This window comes from Rattus norvegicus, chromosome 1, assembly GCF_021556685.1.
Source record: "Rattus norvegicus strain SHRSP/BbbUtx chromosome 1, alternate assembly SHRSP_T2T, whole genome shotgun sequence".
In the NCBI taxonomy this organism is placed as follows: domain Eukaryota; kingdom Metazoa; phylum Chordata; class Mammalia; order Rodentia; family Muridae; genus Rattus; species Rattus norvegicus.
In genome coordinates, this window is record NC_141534.1 from 73,356,572 (window position 1) to 73,379,448 (window position 22,877).

The window sequence follows — 22,877 nt, forward strand, 5'->3', positions numbered from 1 at the left end:
ATTCCATTTGGTTCATGATTTCTCTTAGTCTGTCTATGTCTCTGTTTAATTTCTGTTTCCATGATCTGTCCATTGATGAGAGTGGGGTGTTGAAATCTCCTACTATTATGTGTGAGGTGCAATGTGTGTTTTGAGCTTTACTAAGGTTTCTTTTTATGTATGTAGGTGCCCTTGTATTTGGAGCATAGATGTTTAGGATTGACAGTTCATCTTGGTGGATTTTTCCTTTGATGAATATGAAGTGTCCTTCCTTTTCTTTTTTGATGACTTTTAGTTGAAAATCGATTTTATTCGATATTAGAATGGCTACTCCAGCTTGCTTCTTCTGACCATTTGCTTGGAAAGTTGTTTTCCAGGCTTTCACTCTGAGGTAGTGTCTGTCTTTGTCTCTGAGGTGTGTTTCCTGTAGGCAGCAGAATGCAGGGTCTTCATTGTGTATCCAGTTTGTTAATCTATGTCTTTTATTGGAGAGTTGAGACCACTGATGTTGAGAGATATTAAGGAATAGTGATTATTGCTTCCTGTTATATTCATATTTGTATGTGAGATTATGTTTGTGTGCTTTTCTTCTCTTTGTTTTGTTCCCAAGATGATTAGTTTCTTGCTTTTTCTAGGATGTAGCTTGCCTCCTTATGTTGGGCTTTACCATTTATTAGCCTGTGCAGCGCTGTATTTGTAGAAAGATATTGTGTAAATTTGGTTTTGTCATGGAATATCTTGGTTTCTCCATCTATGTTAATTGAGAGTTTTGCAGGATACAGTAACCTGGGCTGGCATTTGTTTTCTCTTAGGGTCTGTATGACATCTGTCCAGGATCTTCTGACTTTCATAGTCTCTGGTGAGAAGTCTGGTGTGATTCTGTTAGGTCTGCCTTTGTATGTTACTTGACCTTTTTCCCTTACTGCTTTTAATATTCTTTCTTATTTTGTGCATTTAGTGTTTTGACTATTATGTGACAGGAGGAGTTTCTTTTCTGGTCCCATCTATTTGTGGTTCTATAGGCTACTTTAATGTTTATGGGCATCTCTTTCTTCAGGTTAGGGAAGTTTTCTTCTGGGATTTTGTTAAAGATATTTACTGGTCCTTTGAGTTGGGAGTCTTTATTCCCTCCTATACCTATTATCCTTAGGTTTATTCTTCTCATTGTGTCCTAGATTTCCTGTATGTTTTGGGCCAGTATTTTTTTCCGCATTACATTATCTTTGACAGTTGTTTCGATGATTTCTATGTAATCTTCTGCTCCTGAGATTCTCTCTTCTATCTCTTGTATTCTGGTGGTGATGCTTGTATATACTGTTACTCGTCTCTTCCTTTGGTTTTCTATATCAGGGTTGTCTCCCTTTGTTCTTTCTTTATTGCTTCTATTTCCATTTTTAATTCCTTCACCTGTTTGATTGTGTTTTCCTGTAATTCCTTCAAGGATTTTTGCATTTCCTCTCTATAGGCTTCTGCTTGTTTATTTGTGTTTTCCTGCATTTTTTAAGGGTGTTATTTATGTCTTTCTTGAAGTCCTCCATCATCATGATCAAATGTGATTTTAAATCTAGATCTTGCTTTTCTGGTGTGTTTGGATATTCAGTGTTTGCTTTGGTGGGAGAATTGGGCTCCAATGATGCCACATAGTGTTGTTTTCTGTTGCTTGGGTTCCTGCCCTTGTCTCTTGCCATCATGTTGTCTCTGGTGTTACCTTGCTCTGCTATTTCTGACAGTGGTTAGACCATCCTATAGGCCTGTGTTTCAGGAATGCTGTAGACCTGTTTTCCTGTTCTCTTTCAGCCAGTTTAGGGAGTGTTCTGCTTTCAGGCGTGTAATCGTTCCTGTCTATTGGTCTTTAAGTGTTCCTGTGGGTATGTGTACTAAGTCCACCAGGCAGGTCACTTGGATCAGAAAAGTTGGTCTTAACTCTGTCCTGTGCCTGAATTCGCCCCTCAGAGCCAGGTTTCAGCTCTCCATGAGGGCAGCAACTAGAAGGGCCTGCCCCGCCTTCGTTCAGGACTCTGTGCACAGGGAGACCAGATGGCGCTAGGTGTTTTTCTCTAGAGTCAGAAATGTGGGCAGAGAGTAGTCTCCTCTGACTTCCCAGGCGTGTCTGCCCCTCTGAAGCTCTAGCTCTCTCTTCCATGGTTTTTGCATGAAGGGAGCTGCTTTATCGGGTCCCTTCAGATCCGGGCTATGTGTGGACTGCAGCGTTGAGTGCCCCTATCTTCCTGTTCCCAGAGGCCCTATACAGTTTCTTCTTGGGCCAGGGATGTGGGCAAGGGTGGGAAGTACTGGCAGTCTCTCCTGCCCTCCAGTCTCAGGAGTGCCCACTTGTGAGGGCGATGAGCTCTCTCTCCTACAGGGTTTGGGAGCAGGGGGCTGTAGCAGGAATAGATGATACCTTAACAGCACCTTAGAAAAGCTCACAGAAGCATTGGGAGAGATATTCTATATCCTGTTAAAATTGGGTTCTCCAGGCCATAAGCCACAGCTCTTCAAGTCCCTTGTATCATACCATTCTTTGCTCTTCCAAGCATATTCCTCAGTTTTGATGAGGAATGGTATTCCATCTCCATATATCAGGGCGACACAGAAATCCTCCGATTGATCAAGTCATGTCTTTAGCATTGGAAGGAGTAATACAGATACCATACTTAGTATAGGGTACTATGACATCATTTTTTTCCTGGTGATGTTTTCTGTACAATTTTCAGTCCATTCGTATTTGGAAAACTTGTAGAGATTGATGAATTTACTATTCATCCTATCTTGGTGAATGCAGAGTTCTATACCTAAGTTATTTTCTGTCATAATTTGCATTTATCAACCTAAAAACCCTACTTTTGGACCTTGAAACACTTTCTTAAATCTTAAACAACTTAAACTTGATTGTGAGACTACAACTATTTAGTCTTCAACCCTATCAGAGACTGGAGAATGATCAAAATTACTGGAGTAAAGAGGAAGTGCAGAGCAACCACCTTCCAAATTATAGAAAAAGTATACTAGCTGCCTGGACACCTCACCCAAACTTTCTCTGCAACTTTGGAGCATTTATTTATTCAGCCTACTGTCCCAGAATATCTGATATATATATATATACATATATACATATATATATATACATATATACATATACATATACATATATATATATATATATATATATATATATATATATATATATGAAACATTAAGAAGGACTTCTGTACTCTGTCCTGAAAATTTTCAGTAGGTGACTTTGTGTCCTGCTTGTTCACAGCTTGGGCAGCAGTTGAAGCAAGGGCATTTTCATGCCCAGCGGCAGCTTGACTCATTTGAAGCAAACTCCAAATGGAGTTTCTTTGACCCTTATCATTTTGTTTGAACTAGATTAGGGATGCTGCCAAGAACTGATATATCCTATTTGCAGAAGTCTTTAATTAATAAAACATCTTTATATTCCATATTCTGTAGAATTCTCAGGTTTTTGTAGATCACCTATTTATCTCACTATATTTAATAGGCAGATAATTCTAGATATTTACTATCTGATTAACTTGAAAACACCTGTGACTAACTAAACTTGTACTTACCAGAAGGACAAGTTTGATTAACTATTAAGTTACATTTCTTAATTATCCTAAACAATTTGCAATAGTAGCTTTCAAAAGGAATAGAACTTTACATTGCATTTTTAAGTATTACATAGATATAATAATACCCTGAAAGGAGTTGATGCTTAGTATACTTTAACTAAAATATAACCTTAATTTTGTATCAATATAAAAAATTATAACAATGTAACCAAACATAACATTAATTTTCTATCAAAAATTTATACCAATGCAACCAAATAAAATCTTAATTTTGCATCAATATAAAAAGACGTATAAAAGTAGGCTTAATTTACTCTTTTCATATTATTCCTATATTATTCATATGATTTATATATCCTCATACGTCCCAATTAAAAATATAATATTTAAACTTTAACACAGAAAAACTACTATAATGGAGCTATTTCTGCAAAACTTCTCACAATATTGTGTGTGGTTACATTTGGTAGCCTTAGGATTAAGTACTTAGATCAAAGTTCTGTAGAATATTAACATCAGTCTCATATGAACTCAGCAATTTGAGTGTCCTGAGCAGTTTGTAGTACAAAGTTGATCTTTGGGTGTTATTTCGCAGCATAACAGCAATCCTGGTTAGGTAGACCATATCAGTCAACCCAAGGGTATCCATTGTTTGAGCAGAATCTTGTGCAGAAGAGGCATGGGGCAGCTTTGCCTAGGGATAGCATTACTAAAATCCAAGTGGATGGTTTGGGGCCCCATCATTTTTTGAAACTTAAAATGTTGCTGTTAGGAATGGTAGAAAACCTAAATATTTTAAATGCCTATTCTGCAGACTTCATAAGTGTTTGAGGAGCAAAATCTATTAAGTTCATCTGAGGTACATAACTTTGTCCCTAGTTATTGTTTCAGATTTGATTCTCAAAACACAAAAAGCTAGACAAAGATTCTAGAACTTGTATTTTGTATGACAAAAGATAAATTATATATACTTCATAATGTTCTTGATTTTAAGATAATATTTATAACTTAAGAAGTTTTAAGAGTCAAGGGAAAGCAAACACATTATGAATTTAGTGTTAATATTATATTCTCTTATTCATTTATTTATCCCATACCCAGTAGGTCTTCTGATATGAGATATTTTGATTTTCCTTTAACAAGTGTGTGTGGGTTTAGAGAAGGTTACAGTCAAGCTCCAACCCCAAACCAGTTTTAATTTTTAAAAATTATTTTATTTATTTACATTGCGCATGTTTTCCTCCATTCTTGTCTTCCCTCTCAGAGTTCTTCACCCCATACCCCTCCCCTTGGCATCTGGGACAGTGCTCATTCAACACCCTTACCACCTCCCCACCCCTGGCATACTCCTTCACTGGTGCACTGAGTCTCTACAGGACTAGGTGCATCCTTTGGAACTGTGGTCAGACAAAGCAGTCCACTGCTATATATGTGGCAGGTACCATGAAAAAGGCCATTTATGCTTCTTGGTTGGTGGCTTAGTCTCTGGGAGCTCCAAGGGGTCTGGGTTATTTGAAACTATTGGTCTTCCTATGTGATTGACATTTAGTTCAGTTCCTTCAATCTTTCCCTTAACTCCTCCATTGGGGTCCCCCATATTAATCCAAAGGTTGGCTGTAAGTATCTGCACCTGCACCTGTCTCAGTCAGATGCTGGTAGAGCCTCTCAGAGGACAGCTATGCCAGGCTGCTGCCTGCAAGCACAACATGGCATCAAAAATAGTGTTTGGGTTTGGTGCTCACCCACGGGATGGATCCAAAGTTGGGCAACTCACTGGATGACCTTTCCTTCAGTCATTGTTCCAATGTTGTCACAGTATTTCCTTTAGCGCAGAACATTTGTGGGTCAAAATTTTGAAGGTAGGTTCATAACCCTATCTCTCCACTGGAGACATTATCTATCTACTGGAGGTAGACTCTTCAGGTTCCAACTCTCCACTATTGGGCATTTCTGGTATGGTCATCCCCATTGAGTCAAAAGTGCTTCTCACATCTCAGGTCTCTGGAACGTTCTAATGGTTCCACCCTCTCCCAAAACCCCTGACCTCAAGCTGTATTAGAAAGCAATCATGATAAAAAAAACCCCACATAATAGAGAGAGAGAGAGAGAGAGAGAGAGAGAGAGAGAGGACATGGAATAGATCTGAAGACACAGAAATCAACCCACATACCTATGGACACTGGATCTTTGAGAAAGAAGCAAAAAATACACAGCAAAAAAAGAAAGCATCCCCAAGAAATGGTTCTGGTCTAAGTAGCAGTGTACATGTAGAAGGAAATCGATCCACATTTATCAACTTGTACAAAGCTCAAGTCTGAGTGAATCAAGGACATCCACATAAAACCAGATATGCTGAATGTAATAGAAGAGGAATTTGGAAACAACCTTGAACACATTGGCACAGGGGACAATTTCCTAAACAGAACACCAATGGCTCAGGTTCTAAGATAAAAAATTGACAAATGGGAGGTCTTGAAACCGAAAGCTTCTATAAGGTAAAGGACACTGGCAGTAGGACAGAATGTCAACCTATAGATTTGGAAAATTTTTTTAGCAAGTTTACATCTGATAGAGGGTTAATATCCAAAATATACAAAAATTCAAGAAGCTATACTCCAGAAAACCAAATAACCCAATTACAAATGAGATACAGAGCTAAACAAAGAATTCTCAACTGAGGAATCTTGAATGGCTGAGAAGCACCTGCAAAAATGTTCAAAGTCCTTAGTCATCAGGGAAATGCAAATCAAAATGACCCTGAGATTCCACCTTACACCAATCAGAATGGTTAAGATAAAGAAACTCAGGAAAGAGGAGATTGTATCGAGGATGTAGAGAAAGAGAAACACTCCTCCATTGCTGGAGGGATTGCAGTCTGGTTCAATCACTTTGGAAATCAGTCTGGCTGCTCCTCAGAACATTGGAAATAGCTATACTTGAATACACAGCTATACTAACCATGGTCATATACCCAAAAGATACTCCAACATATAACAAGGGTACATGCTCCACTATGTTCATAGCAAACTTATTTATAATAGCCATATGCTGGAAACAACCCAGATGTCCCTTGATGCAGGAATGGATAAAGAAAATGTGGTACATTTACATAATGGAATACTACTCAGTTATTAAAAAAGATGACTTCATGAACTTTGTAGGCAAATGGATGGAACTAGAAAATATCATCCTGAGTAACCCAGATGTAAAAGGGTTAAATGAAAAATAGGCATTAGCTCAAAAGCTCAGAATACCTACAATATAACTCATAGACCATATGAAGTTTAACAAGAAGGCAAAAGTGTGGATGCTTAAAATCCACTTAGAAGGAGCAACAAAATAATCACAGGAGGCAGAGGGAGGAATCTAGGTGGGAAAAGAGAGGGGAAGGGGGAAGAGGATCAGGACCAGGTGTGGGAAGAGATGGGAGAAAATTCCTAAGGGACAGGAAAATGAATAGAAATAAGTAGCAGTGGAGGAAGGGCAGAGAGCTTGAAGCCACTAGAGAGTCCTAGATGCTAGGGATGTGAGAGGCTCCCAGGACACAAGTAGGATGACATTAGATGAAATATCCAGCAGCAGGGAGCCAGGACTTGAAGAGATGATGTCCAGTAGATATATATGGTCTCCAGTGGAGGAATGGGGCCACTCACCCATCTAAAATTGTTTAACCCAGAATTTTCTCTGTCTGAAGGAAATGCAGGGACAAAAATGGTGCAGAGGTTAAAGGAAAGGTCATCTAGAAACTGCCCCACCATGGCAGCATCCTCTTAGAGGTACAGGGGAGAGGAATAGGGCGAGGATTCATGGAGGGGAAACTTCTTAGTTAACATTTGAAATGTAGACATGATTAATAAGTTAAAAAAACAAAACCAAAATATTTATAGAACTCAAGACATTAGACACCAACCAAGGAAATAACTCAAGTAAAAAATGAGATATAGAGCTAAAGGGAGAATTATCAACAGAAGAAGCTTGACTAGCAGGGAAACACCTAAAGAAATATTCGACAACCTTAGTTATCAGGGAAATACAAATAAAAATGATCCTGAAATTCCATATTATACTCACAGGATGGATAATATAAAAAACTCAAGTGGCAGCACATATTGCTGAAGACATGGTGGAAGGTGAACATTCTTCCTTTGCTGGTGGGACTGCAATCTTGTACAACCACTCTGAAAATCAATCTGGCAGTTTCTTAGAAAACTGGTAATAGTTCTACCTAAAGATGCACCTACAACATTCCTGGGAATAAGCCCAAAAGATGCTCTACCATAGCACAATGTCATATGGTTCACTATGATCATACTAGCATTATTCATAATAGCCAAAAGTGGAATCCCTAGATGCCCATCAACCAAAAGAATGATAAAGAAAATGTGGTACATCTATACAATGGACTACTTTCAGATATTAAAAAAGGCCACCAGGAACTTTTTCAGGCAAATGGATAGAACCAGAAAATACTTCCTGAGTGAGGTAACACAGAACAAAAACATATTCTTGATATGTATTCACTTGTGTGTAGATATTGGCAATAAAATACAGAATACTCACCCTATATTCCACAGACTCAAAGAAGCTAAACAAGAAAGCCCCAGTGAGAATACTTAAATCTCACTTTGAAGGAGGGTTAAAACACGCATAGAAAGCAGATAGAAGTAGAGAAATGGGCAGGAGAGGATGTGGGTCAGTATATGATCAGGTTTGGGAAGAAACAAGGGAGTGGGCTGAAGGATCAGGAGAATGAATAGAAATCTATAGGAGGCACATATTGGAGGAACTTCCTGAGAAGAGAACAGAGTACCTGGGATGGAGGAGGCTCCCAGGCATGTATGGCTGAAGTTAGTTGAGACCTTAGCCTTAGGAATCTGAAATGGCCACCTCCTGTAGCCTGCAGAACCTGTAGGACCCCCAGGAGAGAAACATGGACACAAAGACATCACAAAACCTTTTACCCAAATTTGTCCTGTCTACAATATATGCAAGTACAAAGATGGAGCAGAGACTCAGGGATTGACCAACCAATACCAGGCCAAACTTGAGACCCATACCTGGGGTAAGCACTAAAATTCTAACACTGTTACTCATACTCTTTTATGCTTTCAGATATGAACTTGGTATAACTGTCTTCTGAGAGGTTCCTCCCAACAGCTATCTGATACAAATGCAGAGACCCATAACCAAACATTGGACAGAGTTCGGGAAGTCTTACAGACGAGCTGGAGGAAGGATTTTGGACCAGCCTTCAACACATTAAGCACTTTGAACTTCTTTCCAAGACTTTTACCATAAAGGGGTTTAAATTTTGTCAAATGGTTTCTCAGTATCTAAGGAGTTGATCATGTGGTTTTCTTCAGTCAGTTTGTTTATATAGTGGATTACATAGATGGGTTTCTATACATGGAACCAGTGCTGCATCTGTGGGATGATGCCCATTTGATTGTGATGGATGATCATTTTGATGTCTTCTTGGATTCGGTTTGCTATAATTGTATTGAATATTGTTGCATCAATATTCATAAGGGAAATTGGTCTGAAGTTCTCTATGTTGGGCCTTCTTGTTTGTTAGGTATAAGTGTAATTGTGGCTTCATAGAAAGAATAGGGTAGTGCTCCTTCTGTTTCTATTTTATGGAATAGTTTGAAGAGTGCTGATATTAGGTCTTTGAAGGTCTGATAGAATTCTTTACTAAACCCATCTAGTCTTGCAATTTTCTTTTTGGGGGCGGTTGGGAGGCTTTGAATGATTACTTCTATTTCTTTAGGGGTTACAGGCCTGCTTACATGCTTTATCTGATCCTGATTTAATTTCGGTGCCTGATATCTGTCTAGAAAATTGTCAAGTTTATCCAGATTTCCAACTTTTGTTGAATATAGACTATTGCAGTACGATCTGACAATTTTTTGAATTTCCTCAGATTCTGTTGTTGTGTCTCCCTTTTCATTTCTTATTTTGGTAATTTGGATACACTCTCTGTGCCCTCTGGTTAGTCTGGCTAAGGGTTTATGTATCTTGTTGATTTTCTCAAAGAACTAGATCCTGATTTTGTTGATTTTTTTGGTATAGTTCTTTTTGTTTCTACTTGGTTGACTAAAGCCCTAAGATTGATTATTTCCTCCGATCTAATCCTCTTGGGTGCATTTGCTTCTTTTTGTTCTAGAGCTTTTAGGTGTGCTGTCAAGGAGCTAGTGTATGCTCTCTCCAGTTTGTGTTTGGAGGCACTCAGAGCTATGTGTTTTCCTCTAAGCATTGCTTTCATTGGGTCTTATTAGTTTGGGTATGTTGTGCCTTCATTTTCATTAAATTCCAAAAAATCTTTAATTTCTTCATTTCTTCCTTAACTAAGTTATCACTGAACAGAGCGTTGCTCAGCCTCCATGTGTATGTGGACTTTCTTTTTTTCTCCTGTTCTTTTTCTTTTCTTCGTTTTTGAAGACCAGTCTTAGTCCATGGTGATTTGAAAGAATGCATGGGATTATTTCAGTCTTCTTTTATCTGTTGAGACCTGCTTTGTGACCAATTTATATTGTTTTGGAGAAGATACCATGAAGTGCTGAGAAGATATATATTCTTTTATTTTAGAATGAAATGTTCTGTAGATATGTTAAAACCATTTGGCCCATACCGTCTGTTAGTTGCACTGTCTTTGTTTAGCTTGTTTCCATGATCTCTGCATTGATGAGAGTGGGGTGTTGAAGTTTCCCACTATTTATGGTGTGAGGAGCAATGTGTACTTTGAACTATAATAAAGTTTCTTTTATGAATGTAGGTGCCCTTGCATTTAGGGCATACATATTCACAATTGGAAGTTCATCTTGGTAGATTTTTCCATTGATGAGTATGAAGTGTTCATTTTGGATAACTTTTGGTTTTTATTCGCTATTAGAATGGCTACTCCAGCTTATTTCTTGGGACCATTTGCTTGGAATTTTATTCTATCCCTTTACTCTGAGGTAGTGTTTATTTGTGTCTCTGAGGTATGTTTCTCTGAGGTGTGTTTCCTGCATGCAGCCAAATGATAGGTCTGGTTCACTTTTTCAGTTTCTCAGTCTATATCTTCTTATTGGGGAATTGAGTCCATTCATGTTAAGAGATATTAAGGAAAAGTGATTTTTGCTTCCTGTTTTGTTGTTAGAGGTGGATTTATGTTTGTGTGGCCATCTTCTTTTGGACTTGTTGCAAGATTACTTCCTTGCTTGTTCTAGAGTGTAGTTTCCCTCCTTGTGTTGGAGTTTTTCATTTATTATCCTTTGTAGGACTGGATTTGTGGAAAGATACTGTGTAAGTTTGGTTTTGTCATGAAATATCTTGGTTTCTTCACCTATGGTATTGACAGATTTACTGGATATATTGCTCTGGGCTGGCATTTGTGTTTTATTGTCTATATGACATTTGCCCAGGAACTTCTGGCTTTCAAAGTCTGTGGTGAGAAGTCTGGTATAATTCTGATAGGTCTGTTACTTGGCCTTTTCCCCTTATTCCTTCAAATACTCTTTGTTTTTTGTGTTTGGTGTTTTGACTATTATGTGATGGGAGGAATTCCTTTTCTGGTCAAATGTATTTGGACTTTTGTAGGCTTCTTATATGTTTATGGGTATCTCTCTCTTTAGGTTAGGGAAGTTTTTATCTATAATTTTGTTGAAGATATTTACTGACCCTTCATGTTGGGAATCTTTGCTCTCTTTTATACTTATTATCCTTAGCTTTGATCTTCTCATTGTGTCCTGGATTTCCTGGATGTTTTGTGTTAGGAGATTTTTTTTTCATTTTCTTTTACTGTTGTGTATACATTTTTTATGGTATCTTCTGCATCCGAGTTGTCCCGTCAATATCTTGTATTGTTTCTTTATTGCTTCTATTTCCACTTTTAGGTCTTGGATGGTTTTGTTCAATTCCTTCACCTGTTTGGTTGTTTTCCTGTAACTCTTTAAGGAATTTTTGTTATGCTTCTTTAAGGTTTCTACCTGTTCACCTGTTTTCCTGTATGTCTTTAAGGGAGTTATTTATGTCCTCCCTAAAGTCCTCTATTATCCTCATGAGATTTGATTTTAAATATGAATCATGGTTTTCTGGTGTGTTGTGGTATCCAGAACTTGCTGTAGTTGGAGAACCGGAGAGTCTTAGTTTCTGTTGCTTAGGTTCTTATGCTTGTCTCTTGCCATGTGGTTATCCCTGGTTTTAATTGGTCCTGTAGTCTTACTGTCTCTGACTGTCCTGTGAGCCTGTGATCTTAGGTGTATTAGCGCTCCTGGGAGACTACCTGCTTCCAGGCAGAATTTGTGTGTGAAGAGCTGTTTTACAGGGTTAGTTCGGGGGAGCAGATGGAGACCATAATGATCATGTCCCGGGTGCTCTGCATTTTCTGTGCCCTGTTTCTCCTGGTGGGTCCCTCTTTGGCTAGTTATTGGAGCAAAAGTGCTGGTCTCACTTGTGAACTTAGGACAACACTCCTGGGAGACCAGCTCTCTCAGGGTAGGATTTAGGTACAGAGGACTATGCTACAGGGTAAACTCTTGGGGGCAGATGGAGACCAAGGATCCCCAGGTGCTCAACATTTCCTGTGCCTTGTGGTCTCCTGGCAGTCCCTCTTTGGCTAGTTTTGGTCTCTCTTCTCAACTTAAGAGTGACAGCACTCCTGGGAGACAACCTGTCTCAGGGCAATGTGGAGGCAGATGGAGACCAGAAGTCAGTTTGAACTCCTTTGTATAGAACTACTCCAGATGTGTTAGCAGTAGAGGTCAATGAGATGATTAAGAGGACTACAGCAATGACCAATCCAACCATCTATCCAGTTTTGTGTATTCTTTCAGCAAGCTTCTCTATTAGAATCACAGGTGAGTGTTGCCTTGATCTTGACAATCTTACTGATAATCCAACTGCTGCTCTTGCTCTGAGAATATGTAAACTTTCAAAAGTAACATCTAAACACATACTAGCCTTGATACAGATAGGTACAGCTAAGTTTGCTATAATTATGCAAGTGTTATAGGACAGGTCTTTTCAGTAACAGATAACATAATGGTGTACAACTATAAAGTGGTGACTTTGATCTAAATTAGAGGACAAATGAAATTTATCATTATTAAAGTTCAACTATCGGTTCCATGCTTTGAAAACTTAAAACATAACATTGCCTTTATACCCGTACCCATATATCAACTTACAATAATCTCTATCTCCAGTCCCAGGAATCGGACACACCCTTCTGGCTTTTACGAGCATGGAGCCTGCACATGGTGCACAGGAAAACATGCAGACAAATCATCAATACATGTAATGGTTAAAACATGGTGAAAGGGGACTGGAGAGATGGCTCAGTGGTTAAGGGCATTGACTGTTCTTCCAGGGAGCCTGAGTTCAAATCCCAGCAACCACATGGTGACTTATAACAGCAAAGTGTACTTATGTATAATAAATAAATAAATATTTAAAAAGTAGTAAAAGGAAATCACGAGTAACTAGTACAGGTAAGGAATGGGAAGTGTACTGAAAATATATTTAATGAAAATATTTAAATAAAAAAGTTACACAAAGGTGAAAAAAAGGTTTAGTGAAATTGCTTTCCTGTCTTTTACTCACTGAACTGGTAGCTCAATGACAAATATTTTCCAAGCTACTGAGCGAGCAGGGTAAATCTTCCACTTACGAGCTTTCCAGAAAGGAAAAAGTAATTAAATAGGTCAGAAGTCACCAGGAGATATTTAGTATCACCTAAAGATTATAGTAAAGGCATTCTCAGTAGGTCCGGTCACATAGTCTTAGCATTTGTGAGGCAAGTGGATCAGAAGTTCACAGACATTTTCAGTCATACAGAGCATATAAGACTAGGTAGCTATAAATACCCTATGACCTCTCTAAGTGTGGTGTGGCATAGGGGATCCCACACATACAATAAATAAATACATGTAATAACTGCTTTAAAAATAGTGGTTTTTTTCCACTCCCTCCATTCAGGACTAGGCATTGACTTCATGTCCTTTTAGAAGCTAGGCAAGTGCTCTCTCTGGTGCTCACTGATCCCCAGCACAGTGTATTTTAATTAACTCTCTATTAGATTTTGAATTAAGTGCTCATTTCCTATGGATCACAAGACTAGGCCTTGTTAAACTCACCAGTCAAGAATAAAACCACTGCTATATTTTTTAGTCAAATTTAAAGCAAGCTTTATCCTGGACCAACCAAAAGTTGGCCAATAACTGCCTCCTAAGTTGATTTAAACAGAATGCACATCCATTTCTTGGGCCCTTTTTAGCAAGTAAAATCACAAGTAGTTTCAAAGCAGGTTTACAGAAGAGAGAAAATGGAGCAATAAGGAAATATAGAAGGGTTTTCATTTTTTCCCCAAAATTATTAAAAACGGTGACTTGAGAGGATAGGGTCTTTTCAAAATCAAGTCAAGGTCAAGCATTGGGGCAGATCTAGCCCCAGGAAACAGACTTAGCAAAAGCAACCGGGACTTACAATAAATGGCTCCTACCTTCAAAACTGAGGTAGTCATGTTCCTTATTCCTTACATTGACTTCTGTGTTTCTGAGGGACCATTTTTAATATTATTGAGAGACAATGTTCCTAGATTTTTCCTTTTTTTGTGATAGATGATCACATTAGTAACACATAAGGGTATGTAACTGATAGGTGTCCAGGAAAGCTTAAGGAATTTCATCTGGGCCATGTTTCACACTGCTCCCTTAGATATGTTAGTGGGACTTCAGGCTGCCTGTTCCATCCCTTCTAAGAGAACCTGGTGGTACTCACTGTGTGACCTTCTGCCACTGTGTTGTAGTCCCATTTGTGGTCTCGATCTTGGCAGAGTGCATCAGTTCCCTCTACCCTCTGGCCATAAACCACTCAAGTTATTCCAGGGAGTCCTTCAGTTGCTTTTGCAAGAATCTGTTCCCTCTGTTTGATAGGGAAGAGGGTACAATCTGCTGATAGTTGCCTCCACATAAGGAAGTGATTTTAAACATTGGAATCAATTAGGAGAAATTAAGGAATATGAACACATGCTGAAATGGGTATTGTAGATATCTACAGAGGAGAAAGTATCATTGTCTTAGTTTGGGTTTTATTTATGTGAAGAGACACCATGACCAAGGACAACTCTTATAAGAACAACATTTGAGTCTTTTTTATACTTTCAGAGGTTCAGTCCATTATCTTCAGGACAGGAAGCATGGCAAAGTCCAAGCAGACATGGTACTGGAGAAGGTATTGAGAGTTCTACATCTTGATCCAAAGGCAGCCAGGAGGACTTTCTTCCAGGCAACAAAGAGTAGGGCCTTAAAGCTCACCCCTAGAGACATACTTCCTACCAAAGACACCACCTATTCCAACATACCCCCACAGACATACAGGTAACAATTGTTAGAAAATGTCTCTAAGGGAGCAAGGACAGAAGGATATGTCACCCCAGAACAAGGATCTGAGGAAAGGTCTAGGGTTTTGAAAAGACAATGGGTAGTAGAAAAGAGCTGGTAGGAGGTTGATTAAATAGGGGAGGTAGAGAAGACCTAGGTGGTAGGACAGGGATAGATGCAGGCATTGTTTAAAAGATGGTTTTGAATTTTGTCCTAATGTATACTGATTTCTAACTGTAAATGTAGTACAGCTTGATATTCTCACAGCATACATAGTAAAGTTTTTTACACCATAAGGGGTAATATTAACAATTTAGCATATATTACACATGTCTGAGTAGTTTTATATCCTAGTACATATACATCTCAGATGGAAAAACTAATGAGTAATAATTTATTTAGTAAATCCATCTTACTTTGCCAGCACTTTGTCAAATCCTCTTTTAAGAGGCATAATTTGTCTGGATTTAATTATTTGACTTAAGCAGAGAATGCTGTCACTTCAGGGATTTCTTGAAACTATTTTTGAGGTATGTATTTGCTGCCTTAATCACAATCCCTTCAGAATAGATCATTTCAGTCTGCAGAAAATTGTTACACAATACCATATTCTGCTGGTTTCTTCATTTTGTCTTCATTATGGATTATTGGAGGATGAACAAGTTTACTAAAGTTTGAGCAAAGTTCAAAGATTCACTAAAAGTTAAAGTATGAAGTTTAACAAGTAAAACATTTTAATAAAAATATTTCCTACATTGTCATTTTCTGATTTTCCCTTAACATAAACTCTTGATATATTCTTAGATGTGAACATTACTCAAGGTTTTCACAAGTTTATGACCATCATATTTCTCTAGTGTGGATGCTCAAGTTTCTTAAAGAACATGACTTTATAGAGAGACTTTCTCCCACTATAAATTTTCAGATGTTTTCTAAGACATGAGATATGTGTAAAGACTTCTCATAAACTCCAACTGTAAAGTTTCTCTCCTGTCTGGATTCTTTGGTGCATTCTAGGAGATGTGTCAATAGTTAAGGATTTGTATATTCACTAAACATATAACATTTCTCTCTTGTTTTCTCTGATGAGGTCTAAGGTAGTTTGTCTTGGTAAAGGATTTGCCACATTCACTGCATTTATAAAGTTTCTAGAATGAAGTCTCTGATGAATTCTAAGACAGCTCTTCTGGTTAAACAATTTATCAAATTCTATACATTTATATGTTTTATTTCTTGTATGAAATTCCTAATAAGTTCTAATACAGTTTTTCCTCCTGTCAAGGGATTTGCTACATTCCCTGCATTTAAGGTTTTTCTCCTATATGAATTCTCTGATGAGTTTCACAAGTCAGCGTTTCTGGGTAAAGGATTTTTCACATTTATTACCTTTGTAAGGTTTTTCTCCTTTATGAATTCTCTGATGAATTCGAAGATAGCCTTTCTGGGTAAAAGATTTGTCACATTCACTACATTTGTAAGGTTTCTCTCCTTTATGAATTCTCTGATGTATTCTAAGATATGAGCCACTTGTAAAGGACCTCTCACAATTACCACATTTGTAAGGTTTTTCTCCTGTATGACTTCTCTGGTGAATTCTCAGACTGCATTTCTGGGTAAAACATTTATCACATTCACCACATTTGTAAGGTTTGTCTCCTGTATGAATTCTTTGATGCATTCTAAGATATGAGCCACTAGTGAAGCATTTGTTACATTCACTACATTTGTAAGGTTTCTCTCCTGAATGAATTCTTTGATGTATTCTAACATATGAGCTGCTAGTAAAGGATTTGTCACATTCACTGCATTTGTAAACTTTCTTTCTTGAATGAAGTCGATGATGAATTCTAAGAGAGCCATTGTGGGTAAAGGAATTTTCAAATTCCGTACAATCATAAGGCTTCTCTCCTGCATGAATTCTCTCATGAGTTCTAAGATGGTTTCTCCGGTTAAAGGATTTGCCACAAACACTGCATTTGTAAGTCTTGTCTCCTGTATGAATTTTCTGATGAATTCTTAGACTGCTTTTCTGGGTAAAGTATTCATCACATTCACTACATTTGTAAATTCTTTCTCCTGTATGAAATCTCTGATGAGTTCTAAGATGGTCTTTCCGGTTAAAGGATTTGTCACATTCACTGCATTTATAAGGTTCTTCTCCTGTATGAATGATCTGATGAATTACAAGACCATCTTTCTTGGTAAAAGATTTATCACATTTACTACATTTGTAAGGTTTCTCTCCTGTATGAATTCTCTGATGAATTCTAACACTGCCTTTCTGGGTAAAGCATTTGTCGCATTCACTACATTTATACGGTTTCTCTCCTGTATGTACTCTCTGATGAATTCTAAGATGGTCCTTCCGGTTAAAGGATTTGTCACATTCACTACATTTGTAGGGTTTCTTTCCTGAATGAATTCTCTGATGACTCCTAAGATATGAGCTACCAGCAAAGGCTTTGTCACATTCATTACATTTATAAGGTTTCTCTCCTGAATGAGTTCTCTGATGAATTCTAAGAAGGCATTTTTGGGTAAAGCATTTGTTACAATCACTGCATTTGAAAGTATTCTCTCCTGTATGAATTTTCTGATGCATTCTAAGATTGCTTTTCTGGGTAAAGGATTTGTCACATTCAGTACATTTGTAAGGTTTCTCTCCTGTATGAATTCTATGATGTATTTTAAGTCCTGAGGATGTGGAAAGGGTTTTGCCACATTCTTTACATCTGAAACATTTTTCTCTTATACCATCCCTGTAATGGTATTCACGACAGGAAAATGTACAGATTGACCTAGCATCTTGATTACATTCAGAAAGCATCTCTCCTTCATGAATTTTCTGATGTTTTCTAAATTCTGAGCAGCAGATAAAGGATTTGCCACAAAAACTACATTTGTAAGTATTCTCTTCAACGTGGATTCTGTTATGCCTTTCAAAGTCTGATACATGATAAAAGCACTTACCACATTCTGTACATTTGTAGGGATATCCTCCATAATGGATTTTGTAATGCAGTTTGAGGTGTGACAAATGCAGAAAGGATTTACTACACTTTGTACATTTATAGTGCTTCTCTCTACTATGAGCTCTCTGATGCCTACTCAGGCTTGAGTGCACCTTGAAGAATTTTCCAGACTTCCTGCACTTGTGTGATTTCATTCCACCATTGATTCCTTTTTGCACAATTTTATAGTTAGAGAGAAAAACTTTATCATACTGTGCTTTGTTGTGTTCTCTCATTCCTATGTGCACTGTTTGATTTTGGCTAGTGATGGAGCACAAATTTAAGCTGTTCACACAATCTTTATATTTGCATGGTTCTCTGGCATTCTCAGTTTTATGTCTGTTTGATGATTCAATGGAGGTATCTTCGTCGTTAGTTTGACAAGGTGTACTTTTCGAGGACTCCTCTATCATTCTGCCACATTCATTTGATTTATTAGACTTCTCTTCAATATTCACATGCTCAGAGGCACTGTACTTTGTTTCTCGATCCAAGACTTCATGATGTTTGATACATACACGATTATTCTCTGAAAAAAAGTGCAATTAAGGATGACAGTGATTAATGCATGAGTAAGAGATTCAATAATGGATGTTTTTTATACATTTTCTAAGAAAGATGTATTAGCAACTCTCAGGATAAAGCTCTCAACAGAGTTCTTTTGGTTTTCAAAATCATTAACTGGATGCTCAGAAGAAGCTCATATCTGATCTATAGCAAATGAATGGAAATGATAATTCGTATTTAAACATGGTACCTTATAGAAGATATGACAAATAAATGATCATGTAGTAAAGTATATTGAGAAAGGAGCTTTTCGTTGGATCATATAAGCATGGTTTCACTACTTGTTTATGTTTTAAGAGAGAGTATAGCTTTGGTCGCTTAAGAATATACTATATAACTCACATGATCATGGTATTCACCCTATATCCTTGCTTCTGGATCTAAAGTACTGGGATAAAGAATATTCTATACCAGTACTAAACATACAGACCATATGGAAAAAGTAAATACATTAGCAAAAAACTAAATTATCCTAACCAACAGTTCTTCCTCTACTTAAAATCTGCATTTGACAAAACCATCAATAGGAATCTTAGAGGGCAGCAGCCATCAGGGACCAGCAGCATTGAGTCCTGTTCTGTCCCTTCCCTGCCCTCCATTGCCTCAGCCACAGCTCTGCTTGCATCTCTGGAGGCCTCATGTCACCTGGTACAACCAGGTGAGATCCCCACGTCCCAAGTCCTCGCCTACTGTGATGCCCAGTAAGTCCAGCAGTAGTGAGAACCTCCCCACCTCCACTATGTTTGATGCTCCAGTCCACACCTCTATCTACAACCCCAGAGGCCTGCAACCATCATGGACAACAAGCTCTGTCTGCATCCCTGAAGGTCTGCTACCATCTGCGACACCAGTGTCTCCAACCCAAGATGGCCTGCTGTCATGAGGGATTACCAGCTTTGTCTGCATTCCTAAAGGTGTGTTGCCACCTGGGACTAAGAACTCTATCTGCAGTTCCAGATTCTGCTGCAATCAGGGCCTACCAGGCCTGCCATCACCAAGGACAATAAGATGGTGAAAAGCTAGTGTAAGAACATATTCATCAAATGTTGGGGTTATATGGTACCACCAGAACCCACCTACAACACTAGAGCTATCTCTGGATATCCTAACATACCTGAAGTGCAAGAAAATGACCTGAAATCTGATCTTATAAAGAAAACAGAGGATTCAGAAGAGGAAATGAATAAATCCTTCCAAGAAATTCAGAAAAACCCAATTTGTTTCTGGGAAGAAATGAATAAATACAAAGAAATACAGGAAAATACAATAAAAATGATAAAAGTAATGAATAAAACTGTTTAAGAGTTGACAATGACAAAAGAAGCAATAGAGGAAACACCATATGAAGAATCCAGGAGACAGAAAACCTAAGAAAGAGAATAGGAATAGGAACTAATTACACAAGCATATAAAAAATGGAAGAGAGAATCTCAGGTACAGAAGATATAATAGAAGAAATTGATTCGTCGGTCAAAGAGAACAATAAATTTAAAAGTATTATGACACAAAGCATCCAAGACACTATGAAAGGTCCAAACCTATAAAGTAAGGAATAGAAGAAAAAGAAAATTTAAAATATGTCTTTCTAATAATCCAGCTGAATAGAGGGTACTAAAAGGAAAACTCCCACATACAGAGGGTAACTACACCCAAGATGTACAGACACTACTACCATCTACATCAAAATAACAGAAATTAACATTCACTGGTCATTAGTATCTCCCCACATCAATGGTAATCACTTCCCCAATAAAAAGACAAGGCTAACACAATGGATATGAAAACCGGAGCCATTATTCTGCTGCAAACAAGAAACACACTTCAGCAACCGGACTAGAAAAGGTTTTTCAAGCCCCACAAAACAAACCAGGGTTGCCATTCTAATATTTAATAAAATATAACTTCAACCAAAAGTAATGAAAAGAGATGGAGAACTACACTTCATACTGATCAACGGGAAAAGCCACTAAGATGACATCTCAATTTAGAACATCTATGACCCAAATGCAAGGGCACCCTTATTCATGAAAGAGACATTACTAAAGCTTAAGTTGCATAGCAGACCCCACAGATCAATATTGGGAGAATTCAACACCTCAGTCTCACCAATGGAAAGGTCACTGAAACAGAAACTAAACATAAAAGTAATGAATAAAACATGTTACAAATGAAATTGATTTAACATAGGTATAAAACATTTCACCTAAACACAAGAGAATATACTTTCTCAGCACCTCATAGAACCTTATCCAAAATTGAGCATATATTCAGCCATAACACAAGCATAAGCAGATACAAGAAAATTGAAATAACCCCTTGCATCTTATTGGAATATCATGGATTAAAACTGCATTTCTCCAATAGATAGCCTACCAACTCAAGAAAACCAAACAATTCTTTACTCAATGATCATTAATTCAAAAAAGAAATGAAAGACTTTCTAGATTTCAATGAAAATAAAAGCACAGCATACCCAGAATTATGGGATACAAAGAATGCAGTGTTAACAGGACAATTCATTAGCCCCTTCATTAAAAAAATGGAGAGATCTCATACTCGCAACTTAATAGCACATCTAAAAGCTCTAGAACAAAAAGAACCAAACATATCCAAGAAGAGTAGAAGGTAGTAAACAATCAAACTCAGGACTGAAACCAGTAAAGTAGAAATAAAGGAAACAATAGAAAGTATTAATGAAATCAAGAACTGGTTCTTTGAGAATATCAAGACAAACCCTTAGCTAAACTAACTAAATGGCAGACAGAATATTCAAATTAACACAATCAGAAATGAAAAAGGGAACCTAACAACAAACACTGAGGAAATTAAAAGAATCATTAGGTCTTACTTCAAAAGCCTGTAAAATTGGAAAAAATGGAAATTGAAGAATTTGGAAAAATCTAAAGGGAATGGACTATTTTCTGGATAGATTTAATTTTCTAAAGTTAAACCAAGATCAAGAAAACAACTTAAACAGTCATATAACCCATAAGAAAATAAAAGCAGTCATTAACAGTCTCCCCCTGAAAAAAGACTAGGGCCTGATGGTTACAGCTCAGAAATCTACCAGACTTTTTATAATTTTTTAATTGGTTATTTTATTTATGTATATTTCAAATGTTACCCCCTTCTTGTTCTCCCCATCCCTGCAAACACCTATCCCACTATGTCAACCTTCTTCTATGAGGGTGCTCCCAAGCCAATCCCTCCTGTCTCACCACCCTATCATTCCTCTATGCTGGAGCATCATCCCATCCCATTGATGCCAGATAAAACAATCCTCTGCTTCATATACAGCTGGAGCCATAGGTCCCCCCATGTGTACTCCTTGGTTAGTGGTTGAGTCCTTGGGAGCTCTGAGGGGTCTGTTGTTCTTCCCATGGGGTTGCAGAGCCCTTCAGCTCCTTCAGTCCTTCCTCTCACTCTTCCATTCATGTCCCTGTGCTCAGTGTAATGGTTGGCTACAAGCATCCGCATCTGTATTAGTCGCGCTCTGGCAGAGCCTCAGGAGACAGCTATATCAGGCTTCTGTCAGCAAACACTTGAAGAAGACCTCAGAATATGGAAAGATCTCCCACACTCAAGGATCAACAGCATTAACACAGTAAAAAATGGCTATCTTACCAAAAGCAATCTACAGATTCAATTCAATTCAATTCAACAAAATTCCAACTCAATTCTTTACAGTGATAGAAAGCACAATTCTCAAACTCATTTGGAAAAACAAAAAAACCCAGGATAGCAAAAACTTCTCAACAATAAGAGAACTTCTGGAGGAATTACAATCCCTGACCTCAAGCTCTACTACAGAGAAAGAGATAAAAAATCGCATAGTATTTGTACAGGAACAAACAGGTAGATCAATGGAATAGAATTGAAGACCCAGAATTAAATCCACACAGTTATGGTCAGCTAATCTTTGACAAAGAAGTCAAAACCATCCAGTGTAAAAAAGACAGCATATCTTACGTGTCAGTCTACCATACTTTTAAAGAAGTCTCAACACCCCTCAAACTATTCCATAAAAAAATACAGAAGAAACAGTGCCAAACTGATTCTATGAGGCCACAGTCATCTTGATACCTAAAGCACAGGTAGACTCAAAAAAGAGAATTTCAGACTTATTTTCCTTATGAATACTGATGCAAAAATGCTCAATAAAATACTTCCAAATCAAATCCAAGAACACATTGAAAACATCATCAATCATGATCAAGTAGGCTTAATCCCAGGGATAGAGAGGTGCTTCAATATATGTAAATCCATGAATATAAGAAAAAAATTACATGATCATAACTACGTGCTGAAAGAGCCTTTGAGAAAATCCAACATCCCCTCATGTTAAAAGGCTTGGAGAGATAAGGGATACAAGGCATATA

At 37.7% G+C, this 22,877-nt stretch overlaps 1 protein-coding gene across 9 annotated transcripts in view; it reads right to left on the reverse strand.

Annotated features, from left to right (window-relative positions):
* Zfp945 (zinc finger protein 945) overlaps positions 1 to 22,877 on the reverse strand; it is a 110,608-nt gene that overhangs the window by 24,886 nt on the left and 62,845 nt on the right. For 5 of the 9 annotated variants that reach the window (XM_087605578.1, XM_087605579.1, XM_087605576.1 and 2 more), the window contains one exon: positions 14,609 to 18,460. In XM_087605578.1, coding sequence (XP_087461704.1) covers positions 16,269 to 18,460 — 2,192 coding nt within the window. In that variant the 3' untranslated portion in view covers positions 14,609 to 16,268. Of the gene's footprint in view, positions 1 to 13,025; positions 14,463 to 14,608; positions 18,461 to 22,877 lie in introns of those variants that run through there. The other 4 variants (XM_087605594.1, XM_087605587.1, XM_087605581.1 and 1 more) reach the window with 2 other exon arrangements.